Here is a 23,119-nt window from a genome sequence, read left to right on the forward strand (position 1 = left end):
TGGGGAGCAGTCACTCAAGGGGTGACCTTCCAAGGATGGTGGTCAAGCCTGGAAGCTGGCCTGCCAATCAACATTCTGGAACTAAGCCGTCTACAACGGTTTTCAGGCGGGCCCTCTTCTTAAAAAAACGGGCCATTTAAGTGCAGTCGGACAACGCAACAGTGGCTTACATAAACCGCCAGGGCGGAATGAAGAGCAGAGCGGCAATGTCAGAGGTCACAAGAATACTCCTCTGGATGGAAAAGCACACGCTGGCACTGTCGGCCATCTTCATTCCGGGAGTAGACAACTGGGAAGCAGACTTCCTCAGCAGGCACGATCTCCATCCGGGAGAGTGGGGTCTCCATCCGGAGGTGTTCAAGGAGGTAACAGATCTTTGGGGCCTACCCCAAATAGATATGATGGCCTCTCGTTTCAACAAGAAGCTTCTGCGTTATTGTTCCAGGTCGAGGGACCCACAGGCAGTGGCGGTGGACGCCCTGGTGTCTCCGTGGGTGTTCCAGTCGGTGTACGTGTTTCCACCTCTCCCAGTGATCCCAAGAATCCTAAAGCTCATAAGGAGAACAAGGGTTCAAGCAATTCTCATTGCCCCAGACTGGCCAAGAAGGGCTTGGTACGCAGACCTTCTGGATCTACTGCAAGAAGAGCAGAGGCCTCTTCCTCTTCGGGAGGACCTGTTGTAGCAGGGGCCGTTCGCCTATCAAAACTTACCGCGGCTACGTTTGACGGCATGGAAGTTGAGCGCATGATTCTTGCTCGGAAGGGTATTCCGAAAGAAGTGATTCCTACCCTCATACAGGCTAGGATAGGGGTAACGTCTAAACCATTGTATTTGGAATAAATATGTCTCTTGGTGCGAGTCCAAGAAGTTTCCGGCGGTGGAATTTCAACTGGGATGTTTCCTCCTCTTCCTGCTGGCAGGAGTGGATATGGGGCTGAGATTGGGATCTGTAAAGGTCCAGATTTCAGCCCTGTCCATTTTCTTTCAGAAGCAATTGGCTGCCCTCCCTGAGGTTCAGACCTTTTTGAAGGAAGTTCTGCATATCCAACCTCCCTTTGTACCGCATACTGCGCCATGGGACCTTAACATGGTGTTGCAGTTTCTCCAGTCGGATTGGTTTGAGCCTCTACAGGAGGTGGAGCTCAAATTTCTTACATGGAAGACGGCCACACTGTTGGCCTTAGCTTCTGCTAGGTGTGTCTCTGAGCTGGGGCCTTTGTCATGCAAAAGCCTTTACTTGATCTTCCATGAGGCTAGAGCTGAGCTCCGGACACGTCAGCAGTTCCTTCCAAAGGTTGTCGGTATTTCATATCAACCAACCTATTGTGGTGCCAGTGGCTACTGACTACTCCATTACTTCAAAGTCCTTGGATGTCGTGAGGGCTCTGAAGATTTATGTGAAGAGAACCTCTCGTCACAGGTAGTTGGACTCTGTCCTATATGATCCCAAGAAAATTGGGTATCCTGCTACTAAGCAGTCTATTTCTCTCGATTAGGTTCACTATCCAGCAAGCCTATTCTACGGCAGGACTGCCGTGTCCAAAATCTGTTAAGGCCCACTCTACTCGTAAGGTGGGGTCTTCCTGGGCGGCTGCCCAGGGTGTCTCGGCAGTACAACTTTGCCGAGCGGCAACTTGGTCTGGGTCGAACACATTTGCAAAGTTCTACAAGTTCGATACCTTGGCCACTGATGATCTGAAGTTCAGTCAATCAGTTCTGCAGGGGCCTCCATGCTCTCCCTCCCGTTCTGGGAGTTTTGGTATATCCCCATGGTACTAATGTGGACCCCAGCATCCTCTAGGACGTAAGAGAAAATAGGATTTTGGTACCTACCGGTAAATCCTTTTTCTCGTAGTCCGTAGAGGATGCTGGGTGCCCACCCAGCGCTTCGTTATCCTGCTGTTAATTGGTTCAGTACCACTTTTAGTTGTGTACTGCATTGTTACTTGGTAAGTAATGTTTCAGCCGTTGCTGAGTAGTTCAAGCTAGTTGTCTTGACGTGCCTTGTATGTGTGAGCTGGTATGAATCTTACCACTATCTGTGTTAAGTCCTTCTCTCGAAGTATGTCTCCTCGGGCACAGTTTCTAGACAGTCTGGTAGGAGGGGCATAGAGGGAGGAGCCAGCCCACACTCTTAAACTCTTAAAGTGCCAATGGCTCCTGGTGGACCCATCTATACCCCATGGTACTCATGTGGACCCCAGCATCCTCTACAGACTGCGAGAAAAGGATTTACCGGTAGGTACCAAAATCCTATTTCTCTTACGTCCTAGAGGATGCTGGGGACTCCGTAAGGACCATGGGGTATAGACTGGCTCCGCAGGAGACATGGGCACTATTAAGAAACTTTAGAATGGGTGTGCACTGGCTCCTCCCTCTATGCCCCTCCTCCAGACCTCAGTTAGTTCCTGTGCCCAGAGGAGACTGGGTGCATTACAGGGAGCTCTCCTGAGTTTCTCTGAAAAAAATAATTTTGTTAGGTTTTTTATTTTCAGGGAGCACTGCTGGCTACAGGCTCCCTGCATCGTGGGACTGAGGAGAGGGAATCAGACCTACTTAAGTAATAGGCTCTGCTTCTTAGGCTACTGGACACCATTGGCTCCAGAGGGAGTCGGAACGCAGGTCTCCCCTCGCCGTTCGTCCCAGAGCCGCGCCGCCGCCGTCCTCACAGAGCCGGAAGAAAGAAGCTGGGCGAGTATAAGGAGAAAGAAGACTTCAGATCTTCTGAGGTAACGCTGCGCGCCATTGCTCCCACACACAACACACACTGCAGGCACGGATGGGTGCAGGGAGGGGAGGGAGGGAGAGCCCTTGGCAGCAATATTACACCTCTAGGACTGGCTAGTACATATATAGGCTGCGGAGGCAGTATATATTAAAATCCCCCGCCAGTATTACAAAATTGAGCGGGACCGAAGCCCGCCGCTGGGGGGGGGGGGGGGGGGCGGAGCTTGATCCCACAGCACTAACCAGCGCCATTTTCTCCACAGAGCACTGCAGAGAAGCTGGCTCCCCGGACTCTCCCCTGCTGAACACGGTGACACAGGGCAGAAAAGAGGGGGGGGGGGGGCATTTGTAAGGCGCAGTGAGTGTATTATATACAGATAATTATATATAAAAGCGCTATTTATCTGGGAATTTTGTTTTCCAGTGTGGGTTGGCGCTGGGTGTGTGCTGGCATTCTCTCTCTCTCTCTCTCTCTCTCTCTCTCTCTCTCTCTCTCTCTCTCTCTCTCTCTCTCTCTCTCCTGATTGGTTGTTGGACATGTGGAATGTTTTAAATGCAAATGTGACTTTATTACATAAAAGGATGGACAAAGCAGAGTCCAGGGAAAAAGCAGGGAGTCAATCCATGGCTTTAGCTGTGTCACGGGGCCCTTCAGGGTCCCAAAAACGTCCTCTATCCCTAATAGCAGACACTGATACCGACACGGATTCTGACTCCAGTGTCGACTACGATGATGCAAGGTTACACCCAAGGGTGGCCAAAAGTATTCATTATATGATTATTGCAATAAAAGATGTTTTGCATATCACAGATGACCCCTCTGTCCCTGACACGAGGGTGCACATGTTTAAGGAAAAGAAACCGGAGGTAACCTTTCCCCCATCTCATGAGCTAAACGAGTTATTTGAAAAATCTTGGGAAACTCCAGATAAAAAACGTCCGATTCCCAAGAGGATTATTATGGCGTATCCTTTTCCTGCACGGGACAGGGTACGGTGGGAATCCTCGCCCAGGGTGGACAAGGCTTTAATGCGCTTGTCCAAGAAGGTGGCGCTACCATCTCCAGACACGGCAGCCCTCAAGGATCCTGCTGATCGCAGACAGGAAACTACCTTAAAATCTATTTATACACATACGGGTGCTTTACTCGGGCCGGCAATAGCATCGGCATGGGTATGTAGCGCAGTTGCTGCTTGGACAGATACCTTGTCAGCTGACATTGATACCCTTGATAGGGATACCATTTTATTGACCTTAGGTCACATTAACGACGCAGTCTTATATTTGAGAGACGCTCAGAGCGACGTTGGGCTGCTAGGTTCGAGAGCCAACGCCATGGCGATTTCGGCTAGGCGGGCCCTGTGGACCCGCCAATGGACGGGTGATGCCGACTCAAAGAGGCATATGGAGGTTTTACCATACAAGGGTGAGGTTTTATTTGGGGAAGGTCTCGCGGACCTGGTTTCCACAGCTACCGCGGGTAAATCTACTTTTTTGCCTTTTGTTCCCCCACAGCAAAATAAAACTCCACAATATCAGATGCAGTCCTTTCGGTCGCATAAGTCCAGAAGAGGTCGGGGCTCATCCTTCCTCGCCAGAGGTAAGGGTAGAGGGAAAAGAACGCCTGCTACGGCTAGTTCCCAAGAGCAGAAGTCCTCCCCGGCTTCCACTAAATCCACCGCATGACGCTGGGGCTCCACTGAGGGAGTTTTCACCGGTGGGGGCACGTCTTCGACTCTTCAGCCAGGTCTGGGTTCTGTCAGACGTGGATCCTTGGGCGCTGGAAATTGTGTCCCAACGCTACAAACTGGATTCAAAGAGGTGCCTCCTCGCCGATTTTTCAAGTCTGCCTTGCCAGCTGCTCCCCCAGAGAGGGAAATAGTGTCAGCTGCAATTCAAAAGCTGTGTCAACAGCAAGTGATTATCAAGGTTCCCCTAGTCCAACAGGGGAAAGAGTACTATTCAACCCTGTTCGTGGTCCCGAAACCGGATTGCTCGGTCAGACCCATTTTAAATCTAAAATCCCTAAACCTGTACTTGAAAGTTCAAATTCAAGATGGAATCGCTCCGGGCAGTGATCTCCAGCCTGGAAGGGGGGGATTTTATGGTGTCACTAGACATAAAGGATGCATACCTTCATGTCCCCATATATCCTCCTCATCAGGAGTACCTGAGATTCGCTGTACAGGACTGTCATTACCAGTTTCAGACGTTGCCGTTTGGGCTTTCCACGGCCCCGAGGATTTTCACCAAGGTGATGGCGGAGATGATGGTGCTCCTGCGCAGGCAGGGAGTCACAATTATCCCGTACCGGACGATCTCCTGATAAAAGCGAGATCAATTGCTGAAAAGCGTGTCGCTCTCCCTGAGAGTGCTACAACAGCATGGTTGGATTCTAAATCTGCCAAAGTCTCAATTGATTCCAACGACTCGTCTATCATTCCTAGGCATGATTCTGGACACGGAACAGAAGAGGGTTTTTCTCCCAATGGAAAAAGCCCAGTACCTCCAGAATATGGTCAGAGACCTGCTAAAACCAAAAAGTCTGTTCATCAATACACTCGAGTTCTGGGAAAAATGGTGGCAGCCTACGAGGCCATCCCCTTTGGCAGGTTCCATGCGAGGACATTTCAGTGGGACCTTCTGGACAAGTGGTCCGGGTCACCACGGACGCGAGCCTCCGAGGATGGGGAGCAGTCACACAAGGAAGGAATTTTCAGGGACTATGGTCAAGCCAGGAGGCTTGTCTACACATCAACATACTGGAATTGAGGGCCATATACAACGTCCGACAAGCGGAGAGTCTTCTTCACGACTTACCGGTTCTGATTCAATCGGACAACGTCACAGCCGTGGCTCATGTAAACCGCCAAGGCGGGACAAGGAGCAGAGTGGCAATGGTGGAAGCCACCAAGATTCTTCGCTGGGTGGAAAATCACATAAGCGCTCTGTCAGCAGTCTTCATTCCGGCAGTGGACAACTGGGAAGCAGACTTCCTCAGCGCAGACGATCTCCATCCAGGAGAGTGGGGACTTCATCAAGAAGTTTCTCTGACGTCCTAGTGGATGCTGGGAACTCCGTAAGGACCATGGGGAATAGCGGCTCCGCAGGAGACTGGGCACAACTAAAGAAAGCTTTAGGTCACCTGGTGTGCACTGGCTCCTCCCACTATGACCCTCCTCCAAGCCTCAGTTAGATTTTGTGCCCGGCCGAGGTTGGATGCACACTAGGGGCTCTCCTGAGCCCTTAGAAAGAAAGTATAGATTTAGGTTTTTTATTTTCAGTGAGACCTGCTGGCAACAGGCTCACTGCAGCGAGGGACTAAGGGGAGAAGAAGCGAACTCGCCTGCTTGCAGCCGGATTGGGCTTCTTAGGCTACTGGACACCATTAGCTCCAGAGGGATCGACCGCAGGCCTAGTCCTTAGTGTTCGGTCCCGGAGCCGCGCCGCCGTCCCCCTTACAGAGCCAGAAGCAAGAAGAGGTCCCGAAAATCGGCGGCAGAAGACATCAGTCTTCACCAAGGTAGCGCACAGCACTGCAGCTGTGCGCCATTGCTCCTCATGTACACCTCACACTCCGGTCACTGAGGGTGCAGGGCGCTGGGGGGGGGGGGGGCGCCCTGAGCAGCAATATTAGCACCTTGGCTGGCAAAAATACCACAATATATAGCCCCAGAGGCTATATATGTGGTAAATACCCCTGCCAGAATCCAGAAAAAAGCGGGAGAAAAGTCCGCGAAAAAGGGGCGGAGCTATCTCAGACACACTGGCGCCATTTTCTCTTCACAGTGCAGCTGGAAGAAAGCTCCCCAGGCTCTCCCCTGTAGTTTTCAGGCTCAAAGGGTTAAAAAGAGAGGGGGGGCACTAAATTTAGGCGCAATATTATATATACAAGCAGCTATTGGGGAAATTTCACTCAGTTATAGTGTTAATCCCCACATTATATAGCGCTCTGGTGTGTGCTGGCATACTCTCTCTCTGTCTCCCCAAAGGGCTTTGTGGGGTCCTGTCCTCAGTCAGAGCATTCCCTGTGTGTGTGCGGTGTGTCGGTACAGCTGTGTCGACATGTTTAATGAGGAGGCTTATATGGTGACGGAGCAGATGCCGATAAATGTGATGTTGCCCCCTGTGGGGCCGACACCAGAGTGGATGGTTAGGTGAAAGGTATTAACCGACAGTGTCAACTCCTTACATAAAAGGGTGGATGACGTAACAGCTGTGGGACAGCCGGCTTCTCAGTCCGCGCCTGCCCAGGCGTCTCAAAGGCCATCAGGGGCTCAAAAAAAAACGCCCGCTCACTCAGATGGCAGACACAGATGTCGACACGGAGTCTGACTCCAGTGTCGACAAGGTTGAGACATATACACAATCCACTAGGAACATCCGTGACTTAATCCCGGCAATAAAAAATGTTACACATTTCTGACATTAACCCAAGTACCACTAAAAAAAAAGGGTTTTATGTTTGGGGAGAAAAAGCAGGCAGTGTTTTGTTCCCCCATCAGATGAATGAATGAAGTGTGTGAAAAGCGTGGGTTCCCCCCGATAAGAAACTGGTAATTTCTAAAAAGTTACTGATGGCGTACCCTTTCCCGCCAAAGGATAAGTTACGCTGGGAGATATCCCCTAGGGTGGATAAGGCGCTCACACGGTTGTCAAAAAAGGTGGCACTGCCGTTTTAGGAACGGCCACTTTGAAGGTACCTGTTGATAAAAAGCAGGAGGCTATCCTGAAGTCTGTATTTACACACTCGGGTACTAGACTGAGACCTGCAGATCGTGCTGCTGCAGTGTGGTCGGTGACCCTGTCACATGAGAACATATTAAAGACATCGTCTTATATATGAGGGATGCACAGAGGGATATTTTGCCGGCTGGCATCCAAAATGAATGTAATGACCATTCTGTCAGGAGGGTATTAGAGACCTGTCACTGGACAGGTGATGCTGACTTTAAAAGGCGCATAGAGACTCTGCCTTATAAGGGTGAGGAATTATTTGGGGATGGTCTCTGGGACATCGTATCCATTACCTCAGGTTTCCTCACAGACTAAGAAAGCACTGTATTATCAGGTACAGTCCTTTCGGCTTCAGAAAAGCAAGCGGGTCAAAGGCGCTTACTTTCTGTACAGAGACATGGGGAGAGGGAAAAAAGCTGCACCAGTCAGCCTGTTCCCAGAATCAAAATTCTTCTCTCTCTTCCTCTGAGTCCACAGCATGACGCGGGAGCTCCACAGGTGTAGCCAGGTACGGTGGGGGGGCCGTCTCAAAAAATGTCAGCGATCAGTGGGCTCGCTCACAGGTGGATCCCTGTTTCATTCAAGTAGTATTTCAGGGGTACAAGCTGGAATTCGAGATGTCTCCCCCCCCCCCCCCCGCCGTTTCCTCAAATATGCCTTGCCGACAACTCCCTCAGGCAGGGAGGCTGCGCTAGAGGCAATTAATAAGCTGTATTCCCAGCAGGTAATACTCAAGGTGCCCCTACTTCAACAAGGACGGGGTTACTATTCCACACGGTTTGGGGTACCGAAACCGCATGGTTCGGTGTGACCCATTTTATATTTAAAATCCTTGAACACATACATAAAAAAATTCAAGTTCAAGATGGAATCGCTCAGGGCGGTTATTGCAAGCCTGGACGAGGGGGATTACATGGGATCCCGGGACATCAAGGATGCTTACCTGCATGTCCCCATTTACCATCCTCGCCAGGAGTACCTCAGATTTGTGGTACAGGATTACCATTACCAAGTCCAGACACTGCCGTTTGGACTGTACATGGCACCGAGGGTGTTTACCAAGGTAATGGCCAAAATGATGATACTCCTTCGAAAAAAGGGAGTTTTAATTATCCCGTACTTGGACAATATCCTTATAAGGGCAAGGTCCAAGGAGCAGTTGCTAGTCGGGGTAGCACTATTTTGGAAAGTGCTACAACAGCACGGTTGGATTCTAAACAGTCCAAAGTCACAGCTGGTTCCTACGACACGTCTACTGTTCCTGGGGATGGTTCTGGACACAGAACAGAAATAAGTGTTTCTCCCGGAGGAGAAAGCCAAGGAACTGTCATCTCTAGTCAGAGACCTCCTGAAGCAAAAACCGGTATCGGTGCATCATTGCACGCGAGTCCTGGGAAAAAATGGTAGCTTCCTACGAAGCAATCCCATTCGTCAGGTTCCATGCAAGAGGGCCGCAGGTTCGGCATACAGGACTAGGTCCTAGTGACCATGGATGCCAGCCTTTGAGGCTGGGGGGCAGTCACACAGGGAAAAAACTTCCAGGGACTTTGGTCAAGTGACTTCCCTACACATAAATATTCTGGAACTGAGGGCCATTTACAATGCCCTGAGTCAGGCAAGGCCTCTGCTTCAAAACCAGCCGGTACTGATCCAATCAGACAACATCACGGCAGTCGCCCATGTAAACCAACGGGGCGGCACAAGAAGCGGGATGGCGATGGCAGAAGCCACAAGGATTCTCCGATGGGCGGAAAATCATGTGTTAACACTGTCAGCAGTGTTCATTCCCGGAGTGGACGACTGGGAAGCAGATCTTCTCAGCGGACACGACCTCCACCCGGGAGAGTGGGGATTTCATCCAGAAGTCTTCCAAAGGATTGTACACCATTGGGAAAGGCCACAGGTGGACATGATGGCGTCCCGCCTCAACAAAAAGCTATAAAAGATATTGCGCCAGGTCAAAGGACCCTCAGGCGATGGCTGTGGACGCTCTGGTAACACCGTGGGTGTACCAGTCGGTTTATGTGTTCCTCCCTCTGCCTCTCATACAAAAGGTACTGAGAGTAATAGGAAGGCGAGGAGTAAGAACTTCAAGAAATTATATCAGAGGACCCATGGCCTCTGCCGCTCAGACAGGACCTGCGGCAGCAGGGGCCCTGTCTGTTCCAAGACTTACCGCGGCTACGTTTTGACGGCATGGCGGTTGAACGCCGGATCCTAAAGGAAAAGGGCATTCCGGAGGAAGTCATTCCTACGCTGATTCAAGCCAGGAAAGATGTAACTGCAAAACATTCTCACCGCATATGGCGAAAATATGTTGCTTGGTGTGAGGCCAAAAAGGCCCCAACAGAGGAATTTCAACTAGGTCGATTTCTGCATTTCCTACAAGCAGGAGTGTCTATGGGCCTAAAATTAGGCTCCATTAAGGTACAGATCTCGGCTCTGTCGATTTTCTTCCAAAAAGAACTAGCTTCAGTACCTGAAGTTCAGACATTGTAAAAGGAGTGCTGCATATTCAGCCCCCGGTTGTGCCTCCAGTGGCACCTTGGGTTCTCAACGTGGTGTTGAGTTTCTTAAAATCACATTGGTGTGAGCCACTAAAAACCGTGGATCTAAAATATCTCACGCGGAAAATGGTCATGTTATTGGCCTTGGCTTCGGCCAGGCGTGTATCAGAATTGGCGGCTTTGTCATATAAAAGTCCTTATCTGATTTTCCATATGGATAGGGCAGAATTGAGGACTCGTCCCCAGTTTCTCCCTAAGGTGATATCAGCTTTTCACTTGAACCAACTATTGTAGTGCCTGCGGCTACTAGGGACTTGGAGGATTCCAAGTTACTGGACGTAGTCAGGGCCTTGAAAAATTATGTTTCCAGGACGGCTAGAGTCAGGAGAACTGACTCGCTGTTTATCCTGTATGCACCCAGCAAACTGGGTGCTCCTGCTTCTAAGCAGACTATTGCTCGCTGGATTTGTAGCACAAGTCAGCTGGCGCATTCTGCGGCTGGACTACCGCAGCCAAAATCTGTAAAAACCCATTCCACAAGGAAGGTGGGCTCATCTTGGGCAGCTGCCCGAGGGGTCTCGGCTTTCCAACTTTGCCGAGCTGCAACTTGGTCAGGGGCAAACACGTTTGCAAAATTCTACAAAATTGATACCCTGGCTGAGGAGGACCTGGAGTTCTCTCATTCGGTGCTACAGAGTCATCCGCACTCTCCCGCCCGTTTGGGAGCTTTGGTATAATCCCCATGGTCCTTACGGAGTTCCCAGCATCCACTAGGACGTCAGAGAAAATAAGATTTTACTCACCGGTAAATCTATTTCTCGTAGTCCGTAGTGGATGCTGGGCGCCCATCCCAAGTGCGGATTGTCTGCAATACTTGTATATAGTTATTGCCTAACTAAAGGGTTATTGTTGAGCCATCTGTTGAGAGGCTCAGTTATATTCATACTGTTAACTGGGTATAGTATCACGAGTTATACGGTGTGATTGGTGTGGCTGGTATGAGTCTTACCCGGGATTCAAAATCCTTCCTTATTATGTCAGCTCGTCCGGGCACAGTGTCCTAACTGAGGCTTGGAGGAGGGTCATAGTGGGAGGAGCCAGTGCACACCAGGTGACCTAAAGCTTTCTTTAGTTGTGCCCAGTCTCCTGCGGAGCCGCTATTCCCCATGGTCCTTACGGAGTTCCCAGCATCCACTACGGACTACGAGAAATAGATTTACCGGTGAGTAAAATCTTATTTTTTGCAGAGATAACAAGTCATTGGGGACTTCCTCAATGAGACATGATGGCGTTACGCCTCAACAAGAAGCTTCGGAGGTATTGTGCCAAGTCAAGGGACCCTCAGGCAGTAGCGGTGGACGCCCTGGTGACACCATGGGTGTTTCAGTCGGTCTGTGTTCCCTCCTCTTCCTCTCATCTCAAAAATATTGAGTATCATAAGACGAAAAAGAGTGCAGACAATACTCATTGTTCCAGATTGGCCTCGAAGGGCCTGGTACTCAGATCTTCAGGAAATGCTCACAGAAGATCCGTGGCCTCTTCCTCTCAGGGAGGACCTGTTGCAGCAGGGGCCCTGCGTGTTCCAAGACTTACCACGGTTACGTTTGACGGTATGGCGGTTGAACAACGAATCCTAGCTGGGAAAGGTGTTCCGGAAGAAGTCATCCCTACGCTGATAAAGGCTAGGCAGGAGGTGACTGCGAAACATTATCACCGTATCTGGAGGAATTATGTATCTTGGACGGAAGAATTCCATCTGGGCTGTTTTCTCCACTTTCTACAGACAGGAGTGGATATGGGCCTGAAGTTAGGCTCCATTAAGGTACAGATTTCGGCCCTATCTATTTTCTTTCAGAAGGAATTGGCTTCTCTTCCAGAAGTCCAGACTTTTTTGTAAAGGGAGTGCTGCACATCCAGCCTCCTTTTGTGCCCCCAGTGGCACCATGGGACCTTAACGTGGTGTAACGGTTCCTAAACTCTCACTGGTTTGAACCGCTTCAGACGGTTGACTTATAATTTCTCACTTGGAAGGTGATCATGTTGTTGGCCTTGGCATCTGCGAGGCGGGTGTCGGTTTTGGCGGCCTTGTCTCACAAAAGCCCCTATCTGATTTTCCATATGGATAGAGCGGAGTTGAGGACTCGTCCTCAATTTTTGCCTAAGGTGGTTTCATCATTTCATATGAACCAGCCTATTGTGGTGCCTGTGGCTACGGGTGACTTGGAGGACTCCAAGTCCCTTGATGTAGTCAGGGCCTTAAAAATCTATGTAGCCAGGACGGCTCGGGTTAGGAAAACAGAGGCACTGTTTGTTTGTCCTGTATGCAGCCAACAAACTTGGCGCTCCTGCTTCAAAGCAGACTATTGCTCGCTGGATCTGTAACACGATTCAGCAGGCGCATTCTACGGCTGGATTGCCGTTACCAAATTTGGTAAAGGCCCATTCCACTAGGAAGGTGGGCTCTTTTTGGGCGGCTGCCCGAGGCGTCTCAGCTTTACAGCTTTGCCGAGCAGCTACCTGGTCGGGTTCAAACACTTTCGCAAAGTTCTATAAGTTTGATACCCTGGCTGATGAGGACCTTGCGTTTGCCCAGTCGGTGTTGCAGAGTCGTCCGCACTCTCCCGCCCCGTCTGGAGCTTTGGTATAAACCCCATGGTCCTTACGGAGTCCCCAGCATCCTCTAGGACGTAAGAGAAAATAAGATTTTAAACCTACCGGTAAATCTTTTTTTCCTAGTCCGTAGAGGATGCTGGGCGCCCGTCCCAGTGCGGACTATTTTCTGCAAGGCTTGTATATAGTTATTGCTTACATAAGGATTATGTTACAGTTGAAATCAGTCTTTGCCTGATACTGTTTTGTTCATACTGTTAACTGGTTTGCACATATTCCAGGTTATACGGTGTGGATGGTGTGGGCTGGTATGAATATTGCCCTTGGGATTAACAAAAATCCTTTCCTCGTACTGTCCGTCTCCTCTGGGCACAGTTCCCTAACTGAGGTCTGGAGGAGGGGCATAGAGGGAGGAGCCAGTGCACACCCATTCTAAAGTTTCTTTATAGTGCCCATGTCTCCTGCAGAGCCCGTCTATACCCCATGGTCCTTACGGAGTCCCCAGCATCCTCTACGGACTAGGAGAAAAAGATTTACCGGTAGGTTTAAAATCTTATTTTTTTTCCCCTCTGAATTCTACACACACAACCCCATAATGACGTGCAAAAATGTGTAAACATTTTTGGCTAATTTTATTGAAAATTAAAAATAAGAAATCACATGTACATAAATATTCACAGCCTTTGCTCAATACTTTGTTGATGCACCTTTGGCAGCAATTACTACCTCAAGTCTTTTTAAATGTGATGCCACAAGCTTGGCACACCTATCTTTGGGCAGTTTCGCCCATTCCTCTCTGCAGCACCTCTCAAGCTTCATCAAGTTGGTTGGGAAGCGTCAGTGTACAGCCATTTTCAGATCTCTCCAGAGATGTTCAATCGGATTCAAGTCTGTGCTCTGGCTGAGCCATTCAAGGACATTCACAGCGTTGTCCTGAAGCCACTCCTTTGATATCTTGGCTGCGTGCTTAGGGTCGTTGTCCTGCTGAAAGATGAACTGTCGCCTCAATCTGAGGTCAAGAGCACTCTGGAGCAGGTTTTCATTCAGGATGTTTCTGTACATTGCTGCATTAATCTTTCCCTCTATCCTGGCTAGTCTCCCAGTTCCTGCCGCTGAAAAACATCCCCACAGCATGATGCTGCCACCACCATGCTTCACTGTAGGGATGGTATTGGCCTGGTGATGAGCGATGCCTGGCATTCACGCCAAAGAGTTCAATCTTTGTCTCATCAGACCAGAGAATTTTGTTTCTCATGGTCAGAATCGTTCAGGTGCATTTTGGCAAACTCCAGGTGGGCTGGCATATGCTTTTTACTAAGACGTGGCTTCCATCAGGCCACTCTACCATACAGGCCTGATTGGTGGATTGCTGCAGTCCTTCTGGAAGGTTCTCTCTCCATAGAGGAATGCTGCAGCTCTGACAGAGTGACAATCTGGTTCTTGGTCACCTCCCTGACTAGGGCCCTTCTTCCCTGATCGCTTGGTTTTAGATGGCTGACCAACTCTAGGAAGAGTCATGGTGGTTCCGAACTTCTTCCATTTATGGATGATGGAGGCCACTGTTTGGGACCTTCAAAGCATCAGATATTTTTCTGTACCCTTCCCCAGATTTGTGCCTCGAGACAATCCTGTCTGAGTTCTACAGACCATTCCTTTGACTTCATGCTTGGTTTGTGCTCGGACATGCACGGTCAAGTGTGGGACCTTGCATAGGCAGGTGTGTGCCTTTCCAAATCATGTCCAATCAACTGAATTTACCATAGGTGGACTCCAATTAAGCTGTAGGAACATCTCATGGATGGTCAGTGGAAAGAGGATGCACCTGAGCTCAATCTTGAGCTTCATGGCAAAGGCTGTGAATACTTACGTACATGTGATTATTTATTTTTTATTTTAAAGAGCTGAGAAGTGTGCAGGGATGAGGAAGCTTCTTCAGTTTAAATGAATTTCAATTTACTTCTCTACTTTGATTTACTCCATGACAGCCGTATATACCCATCTGTTTTATGTTTTCCTATAATGTATAAGATTTTCTCTCCTTTCCGGGGTGCCTCTACTTGACTGACAATGGCATTATTGGTGGTGGTTGGTCCAGGAGCAATTTAAATTATTTATGGTCAGTGTAATAGACCACAAAACCAGTGCTTGTGGCCTCCAATCCTAAAATATCTGGACAAACAAACACATCCTTTCAATCGCCACATAACTGACCCGAAGGATGACCTATATACACAATTTACATAATTTGAATGTTTTTCTGAATTTCTCAATGAAAAAAGGAGTTATGGTAGACTTAACATTAACTCTTTCTGCGAGGTACATTGGGTTCCACAGGGAAACATCGGAGTGTAGAGTGGATCTTAATTCAGAGGCACCAACAGGCTAAAGCTTTAGGCTGTCTTAGGATGAATTGGGGCCTCCTCTATAACCCTGCCTCCAGGCACTGAGCGGAGTTTCGTTAACCAGTCCAATGCAGGAGCAGGTAGATGTTAGTCACATAGAACCACATTCTCGCAACAGGAAAAGGGACCAGCGGCTAATGCCATACAAACCCAAAGAAGCTAGGTACGTCAGGGTGGGCGCCCTGTGGAACCCAATGTACCTCGCAGAAAGAGTTATAAATAGTAAGTCTACCATAACTCTCCTTTTCTGCAGCAGGTTACATTGGTTTCAACAGGGAAACATCGTGGATGTCCTAAAGCAGTTCCTCAAGCGCGGGGCCGCGCCTTAGCGGGTATGAGCCCAGCGTCCAAAGGAAGCATCCTGGGAGGCCTAAGCTTCAAAGTCATAGAACCTAATGAACATGTTCACAGAGAACCACGTAGCCGCCTCGCAAAATTGATCTGCGCATGCGCCATGGCGGGCCGACCAAGAAAGTCCAACAGACCAAGTAGAATGGGCATTTATAGCAGCAGGAGCTGGGAGACCAGCCTGTGCATAAGCTTGTGCAATCACAATTCTAATCCATCTGCAATGGTTTGCTTATTCGCAGGCCAGCTACGTTTGTGAAAACCAAACAAAACAAAAAGGGAATCTGACCTCCTGATAGAGGCAGTCCTCTCCACATATATACGTTGAGCCTTTACCACAACGACCGCTCCTTTTGGAGGACAAATCAGAAGAGATAAAGGCCGGAATCACAATCTCTTGGTTAAGGTGAAAAGATGATGCCACCTTCGGTAAATAACCTGGCCGAGTTCTAAGAACTGCCCAGTCACAATGAAACATTAGAAAGGGTGGACGACAGGACAATGCGCCTAAGTCCGACATTGTCAATAGCCAGTAACAACAAGACCTTGGCCGTGTGCCATTTAAGGTCCACCATCTCAAGAGGTTCAAATGGAGACCTAGGGAGGCTGAATCCATAAGACACTCTGAGTGAATGTATTAACATCGGGTATAGACACAATTTTTCTCTGAAACCATACTGACAATTCAGATACTGCATGTGAACCTTGAGGGAGGCCAGATGAAGGCCTAAGTCCAGGCCTCTTTGCAGAAAACCAGAATTCTGGAAGTTATGAATCTGTATGCATCATAATTCTTATCAGCACACGAGGTGAAGTAAGAATTACAGACCCTGTAATAGTTCAGAGCAGGTGTCTGTTTACGGGCTTTTAACATAGTTTGGATGACCGCTTCTGACAATCCTTTGGCTCTCAGGAGTGATGCTTCAAAGCCAGCCAGGCCAGCTCTGGATAAAGACACGGGCCCTGTACGAGGAGGTCTGGTCGTTGAAGTAGTAGATGATGCTCCATCGATGGACCCTTCAGGTCTGAGACCCAGTGCCGTCTGGGCCACGCTGGAGCGACTAGAAGTAGAAATCCTCCTTGTTTGAACTTCCGCAGGACCCTGGGCAGGAGTGACACTGGAGGCAGCCGAAAGTTCCATGGAATTGCCAGTGCGTCAACAAACGTTGCTTGAGGATCCCTGGTCCTTGATCCGAAAACCGGAACCTGGTGATTGTGTCAAGCCGCCATCAGGTCTACGTCTGGTAGGCCCGACTAGTCCACTAGGAGTTGAAAGACTTCTTCTGGTTGAAGACTCCACTTGCCGGCGTGCATGTCCTGGCGACTGATGAAGTTGTCTTCCCAGTTCAGGACGCCTGGAATGAACACTGCCAACATTGCTGGCAGATGTCCTTCTGCCCAACTAAGGATTTTTGCCACTTCCCTCATTGCCATGCTGCTTCTAATGCCACCTTGATGGTTTATGTATGCCACCGTGGTGGCGTTGTCTGACCGTACTCGAACAAGCCTATTCTGTATCGGAGACAGGGCGAGAGATGGCGCATTGAACACCGCCCGCAACTCCAGAATGTTTGTTGGGAGGAGTGACTCCTCCTTGGTCCAGTGACCCTGAAAAGAGTGCTCCAACATTGCACCCCATCCCCTCAGACTGGCGTCTGTTGTCAGCAGGACCCAGCCGGGAGTCCAGAAGGGACGGCCCCTGCTCAATTGCTGGTCCTGTAGCCAACAGGTCAGCGACAGATGAACCTCTGGAGTCAGTGATCATGTGAGATCTGATCTGATGAGGTAGGCAATCGCACTTGGAAGGGATTAACCTCTACAGAGGGTGAGAATGAAATTGAGCGTACTCTACCATGTTGAATGCTGACACCATCAGGCCAAGTACTTGCATCGCAGAGTGTATCGACACTCTGGGGCAACAAATGAAGCATCTTATCCTGCTTTGAAGTCTCTGGACTTTTTCTGGAGACAAACAGTTGTCTGTGTGTCCAGGAGTGCCCCCAGGTGCACCATGCTCTGAGCTGGGACCAGTGAGGATTTCTTCCAATTTGATGAGCCACCCGTGGGCTTGTAGGAAGCTTACTGTCTGTTGCAGATGACTGAGGAGGACATTGTGGGAGTTTGCCAGAATCGGCAAGTCTTCCAGATACGGCAGGATCCTGACTCCCTGGCGACGGAGATGACCTGTCATTACGGCCATGACCTTGGTGAAGATCCGAGGAGCCTTAGCCAGTTCAAATGGCAGAGCCTGGAAATGATAGTGGAGGTTGCCAATAGCAAACCGTAGATACTGCTGATGCAACTTGGCAATCGGTATATGCAGGTACGCATCCTGTATATCCAGGGATACCATATAGTCTCCGGGTTCCATAGCCAGTATAATGTGTATGTACTGAAATTTCATATACAGCATGGTCCTAGAACGGAGGTGTATATATCAGAATACTCGTACAATATATCCTGTAAGGCGTAAACTTTTTTTTTTTCTTAACCACCGCTGTCTGTGTATAAAGACATGTAGAATACTCAAGTGTTTGTAAAGTCACAGTGCTGTATACAGGCAGCTTTACAAGGGAGACCTTGCCCTACAGTCCCAGAGACTAGCCGCAACTATGCTTATAAGATGGCGCCCAGCATATCAGTCGGGGAGTGAGGGAGAGTGTGAAGCAGCTCCACGGCGGGAAAATCTGCAGTACATGTCGCTACAGGTCAAGTGCCAGCTCCCCTATGTTGGACTTCCACCTCAGGGACTAGCAAGCCTTATTAAATGGGGCGTTAGTACACCCGACCTGTGCTCTATTACCCTGGTGGTCTAGTGGGTCCCTGCTCTATTACCCTGGTGGTCTAGTGGGTCCCAGTGCCACGACCTGTCTCCCTAGGTCATGGATGGATTGCGATTTTAATGGCGGGTCCCGTCTGGGGGACCCTCTTATCTCCTCCCCGTAGCAGCCATGCGAACCAGGAGAGCGACTGCGTGCCTAAAGCCAGAGCGTCTCTGCCGCAAGTACCTGGGAACAGGCCGCGGGAGTATGTGACACTGCTTGGGAGGTGATTGAGATGCAGCGCTGAAGTGTCACCATGACATACAGCGCTGACGGCCCAGTTTTGAAGAAATTCCGTCAGAAAAAGCTTTTTCAGGGCTGCCCAGTGGAGTCCACCTTTAACTGAGCTCACAGTGCCTGGAGGTGGGGTTATAGAGGAGGCCCCAATGCATCTTGGGACAGCCTAAAGCTTTAGCCTGTTAGTGCCTCTGGATCAAGATCCACTCTACACCCTGATGTTTCCCTGTGGAAACCAATGTAACCTGCTGCAGAAATGAGAGGTGCCGTGAAAAAATTTTTGTACCCTGGGTCACCATGATTCCAAAAAGTTTGGGAATCACTGCGTTAACCCATTCGTGACTGACATGGAGTATTTCATGGAAATACTGGTTGTATCTAACAGTGTCTACAACTTTACCTAGAATGGGGTATGTATTTGTTTATCCACTGATGTGGAGAATTCTAGGTTTTGCTGAAAGCCCTCTGCACAGGAATCTAAAATTATTTTCTACCTGCTAGGCCTGCTGTCACTTTTTTGGCTTTTCCATAACTACAATGACCCCTCAAATCTAGGATTGTCACCGGTATCCAGGTGATGAATCTAGGTCGATAGGTTCAAAAGGCTGACAGATTTTTGTTTTGTTTTTCCACGATTTACCAACGTTTGCTTTTATTTACTATTCACATGGGCATCTATTGGGAATAGTAACCTATTAAGCGGTACAAGCCACCTTGCCCAAAGCAAGCCTGCGTGGGTATATGTTTGTAGTGATGACCATATAACATGGATTATACAAGATCTGAACTAAAATAATAAATAAAACTTTTGTTAACCTTTTTTGATTAGTCAAACTTTTTACCTTGTGCACCATGGGTTGTCGCCTTATTGACTGTCTACCTCAGGGATGGGGTACCTTCGGCCCTCCAGCTGTTGAACTACACATCCTAGCATGCCCTGCAACAGTTTTAGCATGGCCAAATAGCAAAACTGTAGCAAGCAATGCTGGTATGTGTAGTTTAACAGCTGGAGGGCCAAAGGTTCCCCATCCCTGGTCTACCTAGACATTGTTGATCTATCATACCACACCCATTGCCAACCTGCTGTAAAATTGGGAACCAGTGCTAACAAGACAAATGTAATTGTTGAGAAAATGGATATTTTGCCCTGAAAGAGTCAACCATACACATGCCCTGCAACCAAGCCCCAAACAATTCTATCCAAAAGATTCTCTTACTGTATATGCATTACACAACAAATATGGAGGAGAGGGGAAGATGCCAGCTTTTAGTGAATTTGTTTTATTTATTTTTTAAACTGAATGCTACTTCATACTGATTTACAAAGGCATTGGTTTAATACTTGTTAGAATTGACAGTAACATGTTTTCTGTAGTATGGCCTTTACTAAATGACCTCCTTCTCTTTATAAGTGTAGTGAACAGTAGCTTTATTGTCTCTTCAGAAACCTGAAATTGGAAAAAGAACTGGAAGAAAGAAAACTCCCAAAAAGCAGGTAAGGTTGGTGTAGGGCTTAAGGGTGTTTTCTGCGGTTTAGTGCAGGCATTTTTTTTTTTTCTCTTTTGAAATTTGAACACTTGTGCAGGCTGTTGAATGTTTTTTCAGGGACAGGACCAGCAAGTAAACATCTTGTTGGGGCAGGGGAAGCTTACTCACTGGCATCATATTTGTACTAGCATTTTAAGAGTTATGGAAAATACATTTGTTTCCAATTTGTTTTGTGGACCACCTCTGGTGGTAACTTGCCTGCATGCTTAGGCCTGTCTAATTGTTATTATTAACAGAAGTCAATGGAATAGTATTCTCCATAACAAAATGACAGTATTGATTTTCATATTTGTTTTGTGCATCTACTGCACTAAACCATACTTGTTTGTATTTATTTCCATTCTAAAAAGGTTATTTCATAAAATGTCTTCCCAGGAGGAAGAGGAGGAAGACGGGGGCACAGCAGATTCCTCAGAAGACCAGTGACTGCAGTTCAGTGTCACATTTATTCTTCTTTCCCAAGCCTTTCTTCCTGCTCTAGCACACCTAAATAGTGACAAACGTATAGCACCATTTAAAAAAACAACTCACCTGACATAACTATTCTTGCCTCCTGCTGCAATACTCAGGTCATTATTAATGCTGGCAGTCTAACTGTAGACTGCTGTGCTAGTACACATTTGAACTTATGCCTTTCTTCAATAATTCACTGCCAGCATTAATGTATTCTAGACAGCTAGTAATTATAGCTACCTAAATACCTTAAGTTCCAGCACACTGGACTTTTTTGTTCATGTATGTCATTGGATAAATGATCATAGTTAATCTTAACACACCTTAGACCTTTCTAACCTACATCAGCCGAATCAGTCATGTATATTACCTGTGAATAACGCATTCTTGCTTTGCAGTTAAGAAATTGGTTCATATGTAGATATTTTCAGGCAATGTCCACATACACCTCTTAGAAAGAAACTTGGCGTGAATCTATAATATGCACCTGGGTGAGGATGAAAGTCTACTTTTGACATTTATGATGTTACTATGGTCAATGCTAACTGTGTAAATGGTGCTGTATTTTTGACCATAAGTCCATAGACTTTTGCACTAGGGTTTTTTCTTTTGTAGGCATGCATTTCATGTCCCAAACATCCATTACCTAGTTAAGTTTAAATCCAATTTCCTATGCTGAACAAGAGCAGATTTTGCAGTGGTGGTTCCCACTGAATATACCTACTTTGATTATAGGTTAAAGTTCTGTAACTTGAGACACTGTATAAACAGGATGGATTTTACTGTATTGACAAGAACGTTAAATGATTAATGATTGTGTTTGAGCAGTCTGTGCTTCGATGTTTTATGTGCATAAAGATAAACAAAATGTGGTAGGTTTGTTTTACGAAGCTAGTGTTTCCAAATTCTAGCCCTCTCTACGGCTAAGACGTATGTCAAATAAATGTGCCCTTTTGGGGTCTGGGACACTGGAGGGCTGGAATTGAGGAAAACACTACTAGATTATATGGTTTACTTAATTACAATAAAGTTCACATTTTTAGTGCAATAAGTGACTCTTGACTACATGTGTTTTTCACTTTAACTTTATTATTTTATTGTGTTTATTACTGAGCATAGTAGCCATTTTTCTGTGGACTCAACTCTTAAATATTAGAATAGCAGTAATTAAATGATTAAACAAGAGGTTCTCAAACGCAGTCCTCAAGGCATCCCAACAGTCCAGTTTTTAAGTTTGTCCATGCTTGGCCACAGGTGACCTAATTAGCACTTTAGCCAATTTGATTTAGCCATCTGCTGAGCCATGGATATACATAAAACCTGGACCGTTGGGGTGCCTTGAGGACAGTGTTTGAGAAACTCTGGACTAAACACTATACTAGGCATTGAACACTTGTTATCAGTCTACTTTTTATATATAACTAGTTACCAGCCCATCAAAATGGAAGAACAACATAACAGTAATGTTAGTGCTGGCAGCTTTGTGTGCTCGAAAGGAGCAACACTTGAATTGCTCAGTCAGGTGCCATCTAGTGGCCGCTGGCGTGCAAAACACTTTCATTTCACCCATAGAGATGAGGAGCAGGGTTGTCCTTTTATTATATAGGATATTTATTCTAAAACCAGGCTAACTCATACTAAATTCCCTCAAAGTCAATTTTAATGCCTGATTTGTTCTAGACTATTTTTCTCCGGCAGGGTCCACAGGTTATCCACAGGATAACAATGGGATATGATGGAGCGACAGCAGATTGGCCCCAAACGATCACAAGCTTTCAGTCCTCCCAGGATGCAACGGGCCCGTCCATATATACCCCCGCCCACTGGCTCAGGCAAATCAGTTTTTTGTTTGGTGCGACAGGAGCCGGACCATGGTCACAGGGCTGCTGTGTTTGGCAGCCCTAAGCTTTCTTATTTTATTTTTATAGTCTTACTACGTTTTTTTTTTTTGAGTGATCTGTCCTATCAGCATCTTGCACGCATATTGGAAAGAGTAGCTCCAACAACTCTCCGCCAGGTCGCAACAATGCTTACCCACGGTACAAGTGCTGTCTCGACGGGCGTCTGTGTCGGATATATATAGCAGGTCCAGCAGACGTTACCAGGCTGTGACCGGAGCACGGGGAGAAGGTAAGGCATCGGTTCCACTTAGAAGGGGAGTATGGACACAGCCGTATTGTATTGGGAGGAGACTACCAAACAGTGGCTGGCGCACGGCCACCACGGGTGCTCCAGCGCTAAGCCTTAGGGATCATAAGGCACCAGGATTAGTATGAGGCTGCGATACCTAGGGATGTCATCAGCGGTGGGGAGTCAGACGCTCTCCTGGTCGCCCCTCCCCCAAGTTCACGACCAGTTTCCGCAAGTCTCCCGCCATGAACGGTTGCCTCACTTCCGTCTCGGACGCTACCACGAGGGTTCTCGGTCGCAGCATAGGCCGCTGCGTCTGTGTACACTAAGTGTTACCGCAAGGAGACTGGGTTGCAGACTGGTGCGTCTGCATGCTCAGGTGTTCACTGAGCGTCTGTGTCCACTAAAAGTTCCCGGAGCGGCAGTGTACACTAGTAGCGTCTGGATCCACTCAACGTTTGCTAACGTATTGATCGATCTTGGAAGTGAGGTGAGTCTCCCTGTATCCCACTCTGAGTACGGGTTATACAGCACTAAATTTCTATCTACTTTTGCAGTATGAATAGTTAACTTAAGTGCCTATTGCATATGAGTCTG

General features: G+C 47.9%; 1 protein-coding gene across 4 annotated transcripts in view; it reads left to right on the plus strand.

The window, feature by feature from the left end:
* Positions 1–21,443, plus strand: part of HMGA1 (high mobility group AT-hook 1) — a 184,994-nt gene extending 163,551 nt beyond the window's left edge. For 3 of the 4 annotated variants that reach the window (XM_063954867.1, XM_063954860.1, XM_063954864.1), the window contains exons 5-6: positions 19,836–19,886; positions 20,315–21,443. In XM_063954867.1, the coding sequence (XP_063810937.1) occupies positions 19,836–19,886; positions 20,315–20,365 (102 nt within the window). In that variant the 3' untranslated portion in view covers positions 20,366–21,443. Of the gene's footprint in view, positions 1–19,835; positions 19,887–20,289 lie in introns of all 4 variants that reach the window. The other variant, XM_063954866.1, reaches the window with a different exon arrangement.
* Positions 21,444–23,119: the final 1,676 nt, after the last annotated feature.

Source organism: Pseudophryne corroboree, chromosome 2, assembly GCF_028390025.1.
Source record: "Pseudophryne corroboree isolate aPseCor3 chromosome 2, aPseCor3.hap2, whole genome shotgun sequence".
Lineage (NCBI taxonomy): Eukaryota > Metazoa > Chordata > Amphibia > Anura > Myobatrachidae > Pseudophryne > Pseudophryne corroboree.